This window comes from Colius striatus, chromosome 23 (genome assembly GCF_028858725.1).
Source record: "Colius striatus isolate bColStr4 chromosome 23, bColStr4.1.hap1, whole genome shotgun sequence".
Classification (NCBI taxonomy): domain Eukaryota; kingdom Metazoa; phylum Chordata; class Aves; order Coliiformes; family Coliidae; genus Colius; species Colius striatus.
In genome coordinates this window covers 1,971,307-1,984,088 of record NC_084781.1, presented here as the reverse complement: position 1 = coordinate 1,984,088, position 12,782 = coordinate 1,971,307, and the positions used below count along the sequence as shown (strand labels likewise).

The following is a 12,782-nucleotide window of genomic DNA, read 5'->3' as shown; positions in this document are numbered from 1 at the left end:
AGACATCAGGCTTAACCTACATGTAAACTTGATACAGCCAGGATGTTGGGTTTTTAATTTCATAGCTCCAATATTCTTACAGTAACCTGCAAGGACAGCCCTGATGGGAGGGCTTCACTTTAGGAAAAACAAGACTTTCATGACTGAGGCCTAAACTTGAAATATCTGAGCTCGTAGCACTCTACCTCCATGAAAACAAAGCATGGCACAATACAAATCTCCATCAGTGCTTGGACAATTTCATCTCAGTGACAATTTCATCTCTCTTTTGATAAAATGAAAGTTTTGGAGTTACTTGGTCAAGTAACTTCCTGGGAGATAGTCCCTGAAAATACCTCATCCTCTCAGAACATCCCACCATGTAGGAATGGTTTTATGGAACAGATAAGAACTGCTTTCTATCTCTGTATGAGACACACACAAGGCTACAGCAGCATTGCTGTGAGTGTCAAGTATGTGCACTTTGCAGAACTGTTAATCTGTCCTGTCAGCAAAGACATCATAAAACATCCTTGACAAAGCATGCCTGTTCCTCTTTTATCTATTCACACAGTAGTACAGATGCATGTTATCCTAAGTCCATATAAACACATGCTGTCAGAGAATAAAAGCTATTATTTGATAGAATTATGATGAAGAGAAAGAACTGAGGTCCAGAAAACCAACAACTTGTCTAAGAGAGACTACAAAAGATCACATTGAATACACCGAGATCCTCTGTGAGCAGACATGGCTGTTATTGTAACTATCAATTATGAGGACTGTGCTGTGTAAAACAAGGATTCTTCCTGGAGACATACAGATGGCTCCCAGCTTTTTAACTGAATACATAGAGGCAGAATTTCTGAAGAGACTACCCATCTTTTGGAAAACACCCTTGATTTAATGATAACCTCATCCACCTTCAGTGACATAACCAGCAGTTCACAATTCACGGCCTCGACATCCTTTGATTATTACATCTGCACATCAGACAAATGAACAGCATGAAGCTCCTGCTCAGCAATGGGCAGACAACAACTGTTAAGAGCCACTGCTTGCTATTCTCCAGTCATATCACTTGGCTAGCAACTGGCTTTCATCTCAAACAAGACATTCTAGGTGCCAAGAACCCAGAACCACACATGCCTGTGTAGCTTCCACGGGATGGATGTAAACGAGCGTGTGCTCTGAGGTGTCCACAGATGTGTAGGAGGTGCCATCCGCCGTGTAGACCACCTGCTGCGAGGGCCGGTCCTGCTCGTCGCTGTACACAATCTGTGCCACCGTCCCCCCCTCAGGGACAAAGTGCACCTGGAACACAAAACAGATCCTGTACTGAAAACATAGACCTATAGGAAACAAGAGCAGACACACAGGTTGCAAGAAGCGGAGTACCTCGTGGCCTGGTGACCTAAAAGACACAAACCACTTCACTGTGTGATACACGTGTAAGATCTCCTTGAATTATGCTGGCAACATCAGAATCTGGACCTAAATTGTCAGTTTCTGGGTTTACTCTGCATTTTCAATTCTAGACTTAACTAGTATAAAGGGCACCAGCCCATACCTAGTTCTTGTATGATGCTTTGAAAGTTCAGAAGAGAAAGGAAGCTCAGATTTGAACTGGTGTATCTGTGGGATTTATTGGTATATTGTTTCCCTTTATTCTCATATCCCTTCCTGGATTTATGGTAATTGCTTCATTCAGACAGTTCTGTAGCTGGAGGTAATTTTTTCTGTTTGATGAATGGCTAACAGAACCTATTAACTTGGATAGTGCTTCAAGTAACAGCATTGCACCCATCATGAGGCAGCAATAGCCTATGTTAGATTGTTTCTCTGTAGTACACATGCAGTTACCAGGAGAAAATTCAACTATTCAAAAAGAGAAACATTTAACTGAAAGCATCAGGCAATGATTCCAAGGACTACTGGAATAAGTCACGTTGAGGGCAGCAGTTTAAAGCCAAACAAGTTGATTTTGACAAAATGTGATGATCATAATGATTGACAGCCTACCCTAAACAAGCTAGACTACTTCATCCCAGTGGCAAGAGGAATATGTTTACCTTTTGACATGCTGAAAAACATTTTCAGCACAGGAAAAGACAGGAAAGCTTGTTTTAGCATCCATATTCATATCCACATAAGATGTTTTCACATAAAATGATGCCACAGTTACATATTTACTTTGCTTCACCTTTTAGCTGATGCTTCAGAAGACACCTGGTACTCCCTCACGGATGCCAAGTGCTGATTCTGTGCAAGAAATCCTCATGCAAACACTAGAGCAAGGAGGCATGCAGTGTTTCACATTCAGACAGCGCTCTGCAAATACTAATTAAGTCTTCTAACTGCCATGAGCAAACAGCAGTGTGGTTATCCCACATTGTATAGATAACAGAACACAGGCCACTGAAAACTGCCTTTCTTTAGAGATTTCAAAGCTGGAAATTACCAGGAGAGTCAGAGTTTCTCAGCTTGTGGGCCAAATGATGTGCAGCACCCTCTTCATAATGTATTCAAAAGAATAAATCCATTTACAGTCTTCTACAAATTCTCAGCTGCATTGTCTCAGAGACAGAGGGACTAGCTGCAGACATCAGAATCTGACTCTATTAGTCACTAACAATTAACATTTCTCCCTTCTCCACTACCCAGATGTCTGACTGGAAAAAATTATTCACATTTCTTTCCCCAAGGTCCACCCACAGTTCGAAGTGATTCGACTGATGCCACGAAAACGAGCTGCCCCAGACCACAGATTTTGTTAATATTCATTAATGTGAATACCCTTTCACTTTCCCACGTGGCTGTATGTATATTTGCACACTGAAACTTCTTCAGCTCATTTCAGATGCCTGTGTATTCACTGCTGTGGTTTGTAGTGCAAAGCTTCTTTCTGAAGCTTTAATCCACCACATATGTGTTTGCACTTCTCAAATGAAAGCTGGGTTTCCAGATTCTAAGTAAGGGTTGTAATAGGAATGTCTGCTTGCTAAGCCCCTGCACCAAGCCAAATTCCTTCTGAGCAGAAACCCAGAGCTCTGGAATGCACTAGTCACCTGAGCAGCATTCTGTTCCTGCTCAGCAGAGTCAGCCCACACCTGAGGACTTTCCTCTTTTGTATCCATCTCCTCCCTGCCGTGGTGCTCCATGAGGAGAGAGATCTACTGGAGGAATGTCTGGCTGAAGAGATTCATCTGTTCACTGTGGTTCTACTTCCAGAAGACAAGGTGATCTTCAGTAACATGGCTATAAAAAAACCAAAACAGATGGAGATATTAAAACAAGTGTGACACAAGGAACAGAAGGATGAGGTATTATTGCACTATAGAAACACACTGCCAGAGTGAAGCAGGTTTTGGCTTTATGAATATGTGCATTCTCACTTGCTGGGCTCAAGTTCTGCTGTATAATACTTTCCACATCCTACTAGAGGAGCAAACAAGTCAATCATTGCTACAACTGCACTGAAGGATTACACCAAATTCCTACTGCACATCTTTTCTTGGCCACAGGCAGTCCACAAAATAAGTCTTCACATTGTCCTTCTGGGACCTATAGGCTCAGAAATCAATAAACAATGCAGAAAATTGACCTTAAACTTCCAACAGGAAAACGATACATTCAGAGGTGTACCACCAGCTTCCTGGTTTGTCTGAAACAAGTTTTGTTTGAGAACCAACTGGTGTTACACTTACAGGCACTGGGCAGCTTTTGCCTTGTACCAAACTGCAGTCCCAGTTGGTATTCAGGCAGCGTTGCAATAGACAACTCGTAGAAAAAAAGAACAATGAAACTTCAACTCTTAATTCACATGAGCCTGAAGATCCTGACAAATTGCTTCTAAGCCAGGTTTTATTCACCTCTGGCAATTTTATTGGGGCCTCTCAATCTGCCATTGGGAATCTCAGAAGTGAAATTTACAGCTCTGGTGATTGGTTTAGTCAGTGGTTCAGCACCTTCCCAATCCTTCGTCTCTAACGTCGCATTAAATCATAGGCCCAGGAATTAGCATGAGGCTGAGCCCACTTCATTTTTCACCTAGTCCAATTAACCTTATTTTATATCAAGTGCCTGGCTGGGCTGATCCAATGCCAGTACCCTGTCTGTGTACTAGGAAGAAAGCAGAAGGCTCCTTGCTGACACTTTCATTCATTTGCATTTTACATGCAAATTATTTTAATCATAATTTATTCCCATAAATGCTAGCAGTTGGCTTGTCATTGACAAGCTAAAAAAAGATAGGGGGGGGGGGAGAAAAAAAGGCATCAGGCACTTTCTGCTAATTTTGCCAGCAACAAATCAGCTTTGCAGACCCCAGCACTGACTGTACCACTGGTCCTGGCCAGAAGATATAAATCAATAGTACAGAGGAGTCTGAGGCTAACGTCATTGAACTGCATGGTGAGGGGGAAAAGAAATCATATAGAAGGAAGAAAAACTGTGAGAAAGATATTTCTGGGCATTGCTAGACAGTAAGTCATGCCACTCTTGGTGACTACAGAGCCTAACATTTGCTGTCTCATGCCAAGCGACGCAGCAGCCGTGTGTGCCACACAGTCCTACGCACGAGCCGAGGCTGAGGAGTGGTGCGAGAGCTGCTCTGATTTCCTGTTAGATCCTCCCATCCCTAGGTTCTGGGATATGGAGCTGAAATCTGAGCTGCATTTATATGATTTGATACAAATCACCCAGGGAAAAACAAAAAAGGAGAAAAGGAGAAATGAAATGCATGTACCTGGGTGCAACACTCGAGCTTGAGGATCTCATGGGTGTGGAAAATGAAGTGCAGCAAAGGATGCACCAGCCTTGCTCTCCATATGGTGAAAGCCAGGGCCATTTACAAAGAAATACTCTTTTGATATATATTCCAGCACATACAAGCCCTGATCTATAAATATCATCCATCCCTCCATGGCAACTTTCATCCAGCTACCTCAACGCTACTTCCTCTGTTATTAAGGATTAATTCAGGGATTTTTCTCCTACCTGATCCTCCCACTTTCACTGAAATCATTTCATCAGGTCTAGAACTGCTGGTGTGAGACCTGACAGCATTTCTGCCAGCAACAACAACTTCTACATCAAGTGAAATGCCTATCCTGTTGAAATTCTTTGGCTGGCTTATCCCAAACCAGCTCTTTTTCTTGACTGCCATTATTCATCCATTCAGGTAATTCCACTAACAATAGCCAATAGTTTAATCAATTAGCTAATTGCTCAGAAAAATAAAAACAAAAGCTAGAGGTTTCAAGTTTGGGTGGTTTGGGTTTTTTAAAATACAATTATCCTGTTAGTAATGCAATTACATGAACCAGTGATTGAATTAAGGGAAAGGCATGGTTCTGGCTAATTCCACATGGTGCAACAAGTAGCAGAATATTTGGCTGACCTTCCCCACAAGCAGATATTGAAGGTCTGAAAGGGAGATGCTGACTCACTCCTGCAGACTCGTTTTGGCACAAATAACTTCCTACTTGAGTGGAAAGGAGACTGAAGGGTTCAGAAAGGTCTTTAACAGACAAAATTGGGCATTAACATTCATATCTGCAAAAGAAATCGTGCAACAAAGTTGGAAAAGAAAGCAGAAGACACTTGTTCCAAGTCCTAAAAGTCAGCACTAATGTCAAATCTCAGGGAAAAAAAGCAAAGCTGAGCCAAATTTGTGGTGTGGTTTCTACACAATGTAGTGTTATTGCTGTTCTTCACAGAAGCTAAACAAATCCACTGCCCAGCCAATTGTTATTGCTACACAATCAGACACTAGCAGGAGCTGCAGGATCTGCTGATGCTTTCAACTTCTGCACTTCAAAAGGCATCCTGGGATCCACCCCTCTGGAATGCATTGCTACCAAAGGCTGGATCTCCCTAAATTCTCCTCATTCCTGCCATCAGCAAAACACACTGAAAAGCACATTTCCATGGAAATGTGGATGTGCTGAGAAGTTGGTGCAGGAGTGGACAGGCTACATCCCAGGCAATAAGGAGGGCACAAGGCAGGAACAAGAATTCAAAGTCAACTGGTCTGAAAGCCAAGACTGAAACAAGATGTGCAATTAAGGAGCTGGAAAGCAACAACTGGCCCACAGTCACTGATAATAAAAATGCCAGGAAAGACAAACAGCTGAGTAAGTTTTCCATGACTGATGACAGCAGAGGCCAAAGTAACTCTACTCCCTAGTCCTTCATAGGATGCTCTCCCTTTATGACTCCTGCATGATCATCTTATCTTCTCTAAATCCCCTTCTCAGTACCTGTTACAGCTGTGACACTGACAGCCAAAGCACCTCAGCTTTTTAACGATTTCCCTGGGGTCTTCTCTCAGCAGAGACGTCTCACTGCACAAGGAGGCAGTAGATACCCAGCTCAGCACACAGATGCAGTATTTTTCCAACTGAGCTGCCTAAGAACCGTGTGTGACAAGTACATTAAGGTATAGGGCTTCTGCACTAAGCCTGTTAGCAGTACCAGTTTGGCAGATACAGATAATACCTATTTTCTCAAAGGATCTAACTGGAAGCTTTGTGGGTCTGGGGTTTTTTTTTAGCAGAAATAAATGTGAAACTTTGGACACGAGTGTTGCCAAAGAGCTGGCATGCAAAGGAACACTCTCTGCTTGTCTCTGCTTGCTCTCTGTGCTGTTTGCCCACAGATTATCCTTTGCAATTGTTGATTTTTCTCCTCATATCTCACACATATAGAACATGTTCAGACAAGCACCACTATGGAAAGGTTTGTGGTGTCCAAGGGGGATGTTATGAGACCTACCCACCCAACACACCAACTGCCATTCTCTCACCACTTGCGTACAACCCGACAGCATCACGCACGCGGCTGAGAAGCAATGCTACCATGTGAGATGCTAAACCATTCACTGTAACTGTGAAGACAGCATTTTCCTCCCCAAAATAGCAGGCACGCCTTACCCAGTCCATGCTGGGTGATGACACAAGCTGAAATGGCAATAAGTATAAATATAACCCAGTATCACTCCAGTACGTCAGTGGCAGGATGCAGTGTGTCATGTATAAAGTGACTCGAGATAGAAGAAATGTGGATCAAGAACCTACAAAACTCCCACTGCTTTAGAAGAAAGGTAAAGCTAAATTCAACACTGATATTTCCTTGGACAAATGCTGGTGCACATCCTGGCACACATAAAATATCTACTCCAGTAGAAGCTGAGCTCATCCTGACTTGTGTTAGTTGGAGACAGCACCCATGGGTGCTGCCCTTGAGCTCCCTATGATGTGCTCACATTTTCCACAGGTAGAAGCATGCTCAGGCTTTGGAAGCATCACCAATGTGTGGCTGTGCTTATCTCTCAGCCAGGCTTATCCGTGCAGGACCAGCCTGGTGCTAACCACACCTAGAAAGCATCTGATTTAGACCTGGAGCACAGTCAGCAGACACACAGAACAAGATGAGTCTTCTCCTATGTGTCTGTGCATCCATAATGCTCAGATGTCTGCCTCATCAGGTATGGGCAAGTAAATCCACCACATCTTCAAGACAACACAGGTTTGTTTCAGTATTTCCCTTCATTAATACCTTCACGTACTTCCCACTCACATTTACCTTCCTTTTCTCAACACCCTTTGGGGACCTGCTGGTGTCACAGACCTCTGGCCTTTCTCTTTAGTTCTTGCCTTTTACATCCAATCACCTCCCAAATCAATCTCATTAATGGTGAAGCTTCTCCTCATGTTGGGAAAGCGCCTTTTTGTCATTATCTGAACATTTCTTCAACTTTACTGAAATCTCAGTTGAAAACTCCTTGGAGACTGCTCTGACTGCCCTTCTCTGCTCTTCCTGCAGTATGTTCTTTTCTCTGAAGCTGTATTATTAAATCAGCAGCTTTCCACAGCCAGTGCATTCAGCTCCAGAGGAGAAAGCACTGCTGGGGGGCAAAGTGCCTCATTCCCTGTCCAACATCCTCATTATAGCCTTGCTGCCCTCTGCAGAAGACATTCCACCCTCAGCCATCACAGCATCCATGCCATGTCACCTCAGAGACACACTCATGGCCCCTGATACCTAGAGAATGGAACTGAACTTTAAGCTTTAAGACAAAACACCCAGCTTGAAGAGAAAACCTGCAATAAGAGTTAACTTGGTAAGAGTTTGGGACACAAGCTGAATATTGTGAACTCACACGGTGCTTTAAAGGAAAGCTCAGCTCTCAAATTGGGACATAAGAACCACCAAAGAGAGAACCAACAGTAACTCAATTTTCTTGGCATACTGGCTATTCAGGAATGAACAATTTCTTTCAATGCTGGGGCTACACAAGAAGGTGCACAGATAAAAATTCCGGGGACATGATCTGCAGCAACCTCTCTGAGTCTAATTAAGGCCATTTTGCTGAGAAAGCACCCAAACCAGTGGCTGCTCAATGTTCATTTTTGTCTCTTCCCTGGGATGAGAAAAACAAGGGAATATTAAAGCTGGGCAAAGGGCAAAGTTCACCTCCCTGCTCAAGGAGCCATAAAGCCACTGCAGTATCTCAAATGAGAATCCACTTTACAATAATGGTGCATAAAACAGCTCATGGGATTTACTCCCCGGTGTAAAAGAGGCTTGCATATAGATTGGGGTTCCCTGCAGCAATAATAGCAGGGGTTATTAGCTTAATCCTTTAAGTACTGATCTCACTGACCACTCTTTTTCACTGCCAACCATCTGCAAGGACAGCAAGATTGTTACTAAAGGGGGTTTTACGACTACGGGTCTTCCTCCAGCTTTTAATATGAACATGATTTATTATGCTCCAAAGGAACATCACATGTGTCTGCAAAAAGCTATATCCCACACTTAAGTTAATTATCCCAGCTTGCCTAGAAGGCAGAGCTGGTGCATTTCCTGAGATCCCTTGGCAAGAACATGCTTTCATTGCAGTGAGAAGGTTTCTAACCTCATTGAGGACTGAGTCATGACTGCCGCCTCCTCCTCTGCATTCCCATCCATCAAAAGCACATATTGTTTCAAGGAACCCTGGCTCTGGTGCATTTTGGCTAAATGTTAATAATCAGGTAATATATAACCACAATATTTATGTTTTAGTGATGAGTTAGAAATGGAAACTGCTGCTGGGGCAGCAAAGCTTATTTACTTCCAGAAAAGGAAAAATGGCTTCAATTTATTTAGTTGTGTAATAAATAGAAAAGCTCAGCCAAACACCAACTCAAATTGTCTACAATGAATTGATCCTTCTCGAGCCTTATGGCACGTCCATCACCAAAGCAACAATGAGCTGGAAGGGATCCCTTAGATCTTCAAGGCCAGTCCAACAACTACCAGGTCTAATGTGTGTCACAGTCCTTTCCTGAGCACTGAAGGTGAAAGCGTGACCCGTTTTTGCAATTGTTCTCTCAAAGTATCATGTAAGCAGCTGAAAATTTGTTTCTGCCATGGAAAACAGGAAATAAACTTGTCTCCTAAGGAATAGTAGCTTGTCTGAAGCATTACAGGCCACAGAGAACAGATTAAACTAGCTATATATTAGAACAGGCTTAACATATAACACCAGTTAAGGGCTACAACTGCAACTTCTGTTTCTGCATCTTTTCCTGGCATGAAATAAAAGTGACAAAAAGAGTCGACCTCATGTTTAAGTCAAAACAAAATTCACAATACTTAAACAGCCCCCATAATTAGCTACACTTAGAAGTCAATTAAAATTCAGTTTGCACAGCTGGCGGCAGCTGCAGGTGGTCAGAAACACATTTGAAGTAGCTGCCTGCTGCAGAGCAAATTACCATAAGAGAGCTCATCCAGAGTTTCTCTTTGCAGGTTAATAGTAAGAGTGCCAGAAAAGAGCAAAAGACATGGTATACTCATTTCTCTCCCAAAACAAATCGTCAATTACTCCATCAGATAGTAACAATTACATCAGTATCTCATCCTACAAGCAAGGTAATAAAGCTGTCTTCATTTTAAGTGCCTAACGAGAGAGGAATGCATATAGCAAAGAGCCAAAAAGCATCACCAACCCTGAGATAAGTTCTGCATTTAAGGACTGACTAGAGAAATATATCCTCTTACATTTCCCCCTCCAGACATTAAGGCATTAGAAGGCTTGGTGCTGACAATTACTGTGTTTCCACCAAAGACACAGAGAACTTGCTTGTAAAATCAGTTGGTGATTCATTAGTGTTTTACCTTCTAACTTAACCAATAGAAAGGGAAAAAACCCCCACAATACAACAGAAGCAAGCTAGTTTTGTACAGCCTCTAAGCTCATTGAAACTCTGAAAGAGAAGCACTGATATGCATCTTGCAGACACCCAGCTTCGTGCTTGCTCACTCTTTAAAAGCCTACAAGAACCACAAGAATATCTGCAATACATTAGCACACACAATACACCAAAAAGTGCATCACAAACACTGACTGCTCCAGTCTGAGGACTACGAAGCTCCATAGATCTAAACCAGGTTTTTTACTCTGATCTACAGAACCCTGTGAGGCCCATTCTGAGGAACAGCAATGAGCAGTTGAGAAGCAAGAGATGACTGCATAGCTTGAAATATCTCTAACAGGGAAACTAACCCTACAAAAGGTGAGCTGACCCTTTAAGGTGAGTAGTTCTGAAAGACAGAACCTCAGTTTTCCATTCCTACTTAACCAATTACCAAATTTTTAATACAACTGCAGCACAGGAGTAACTCAACAGTAAAACTTAGGTAGCAGGAGGTGTGCAAGATAAAATAGCTGTATGTTATAACCATACTTCAAACCACAAGAATGGGCCTATGTGGCAGAGACAGCCATCAGCATGAAGACAACCATTAGCAGAGCAATGGCCAATACCTCAGTGGCAAAGTTGCCTCTGCTCACGTGTGGGCCTTGGCCTTTCATAGAATGACAGAGGTTGGAAAGGGATCTCTACAGATCTCACTCTCTGCTAAAGCAGGCTCCCCTTGATCAGGGGGCACAGGAACGTGTCCAGGTGGGTTTGGAAACCTCCTGGGAATGAGCCTCCACACCCTCTCTGGGCAGCCTGGGCCAGGGCTCCCTCACCCTAAGAGTAGAAAAGTTTCTCCTCGTGTTCTAGCAGAGCTTTTGGTGTTGCAGCTTATGTCCATTTCCACCAGGCCATGGTGGATGGAGGAACCACCTCACGCCCATGGGAGGTGGCCAAAGGCCCAGACCCATCAGGCCTGGTCATGCTCTGCCCTCAGATCCACACAAGCCCTATCCTGACACCTCAAGATGATGGGGAAAGAGCTCTCTGCTCTCCCACAAACCCCCTGGGACACCCAGAATGGAGCTTTTCCCTGCTTGGGCCAACACTGACACCCCATGGACCAAGACAACACTTCCACCTCACTATCCTCCTCCTGAGGTGAACTGAGGGTCTCCCCTACCCTATTCCCCCTTATATACCCTCTGCGCCTCACGCCCGCCATCAACTGCAGCCAATCCGGGCAGGGGATGCGACGCCCCCCTCCCCTAAGGAGGCCAATGGGAGGCAGGGGCGCGAGGCACGAGGCCAATCAGAAAGCGCAGACTCCTTCCCGCCCCCCCGCCCGCTTCTCGCCACCGCTCCTGAGGGTGAGACACCCCCCCAGCGCCCCCCCCGCCCCGCCCCGCCCTTCGAAGGCGTGAGGCGCCACCGGCCCCCGTGAGGGCGCCCAACGGTCACTCAGCCCCAACCACTCCGGCCTTGGGGGGGAGGGAGGGGGAACGAGGATGGAACCCGGTGGCGAGAGGCCGCGCATAACCGGGCAGAGGGGAGGGGATAGCCCTGATGCCGAGGGTAAGGGAGCTGGCCTAACCACGGGGCGAAGGAATCGAGCGGCCCAGAGTAAAAGACGGAGGGAGGGCCGCGGCGCCCACAGTGCTTGAGGCGGAGGGGGTACAAGATGGCTCCGACACCCCCCCGCCACTGAGGTGCCGGGGTCCGGACTGTACCATCCAGGGAGGGGGGGGAAACGAGGGTGGGGGCAGCCCCTTCTCCCTCTGTCCGGGGCGGGTGGGGGATCCCGGCTGGGGCGGGGAGGGGGGGAAGCGGACTGTACCTTTCCCGCGGGGGGAGGAGGGGAATGACTGGGCCCTGCTGCCCCCCCCCCCCCCCACTTGCGGGAGCGAACGGTTTATCCCGTCCCCAGCGCTAAGGAGCCGCCAGCTCCGGGCGCCATCTTGGGTGCGACTAAAACAACAAGTCCAAAACCCCCGGCGGGTCCCCGCGGCGCCTCCGGATCGGGCTTCCCTCCCGGACCATCCCATCGCGTTACCTGAGGGGGTCCCGTGCGGGTGCCGCGTCCCGGCCGCTGCCGCCGGCCCCGCTGCGGCCCCAAACCCCCCCACCTGTCCTCACCTCACAATGGTAGCTGCAGAGCGGGAGGGGGGGCGGCCGCCCAGGCCTCATTACCATAATCTGCCTGGCAACCGGCAGCGGCGCTGCACGCTGATTGGCTGAAACGCCTCCGCCCGCGACGATGGGGCACAAAAGTCCTCAAGAAAACACTCGGAGGCGGCCAGGTCAGGGGGCCGAGGAACGAGGGGGGGGGACCCCGATCCACGGGGAGGGGAGGGGAAAGGAAAGGAGGGGAGGGGGGAAGACCCTTGCTAGGGCCTTTACTCCCCTCATGGATGCGCGCAACCAATCAGGGCTCTGCTCTCATACCCACTCCGTGCTGTCGGGGCCTTGGCACCAATCAGAGCGCCTCTCTTATCGCGGCGCTCCGCCCCCCCGGGGGAGGCGGTGTGGGGGAACGCGAGCAGCGCCCCCTGCGGGGAGGGCGGGAGGGCGGCCGGGGCGTGAGGGGCAGTGATGGAGGGGAGCAGTGAT

General features: G+C 46.3%; 1 protein-coding gene across 7 annotated transcripts in view; it reads right to left on the bottom strand.

Moving 5' to 3' along the window:
- Positions 1 to 12,462, bottom strand: part of PRDM10 (PR/SET domain 10) — a 44,267-nt gene extending 31,805 nt beyond the window's left edge. For 3 of the 7 annotated variants that reach the window (XM_062014088.1, XM_062014095.1, XM_062014094.1), the window contains exons 1-3: positions 12,226 to 12,316; positions 3,048 to 3,237; positions 1,129 to 1,293 (exon numbers count right to left, since the gene is read on the bottom strand). In XM_062014088.1, the coding sequence (XP_061870072.1) occupies positions 1,129 to 1,293; positions 3,048 to 3,140 (258 nt within the window). In that variant the 5' untranslated portion in view covers positions 3,141 to 3,237; positions 12,226 to 12,316. Of the gene's footprint in view, positions 1 to 1,128; positions 1,294 to 3,047; positions 3,238 to 4,726; positions 5,092 to 5,380; positions 5,406 to 12,225 lie in introns of those variants that run through there. The other 4 variants (XM_062014089.1, XM_062014093.1, XM_062014091.1 and 1 more) reach the window with 4 other exon arrangements.
- Between the last annotated feature and the right edge of the window lie 320 nt (positions 12,463 to 12,782).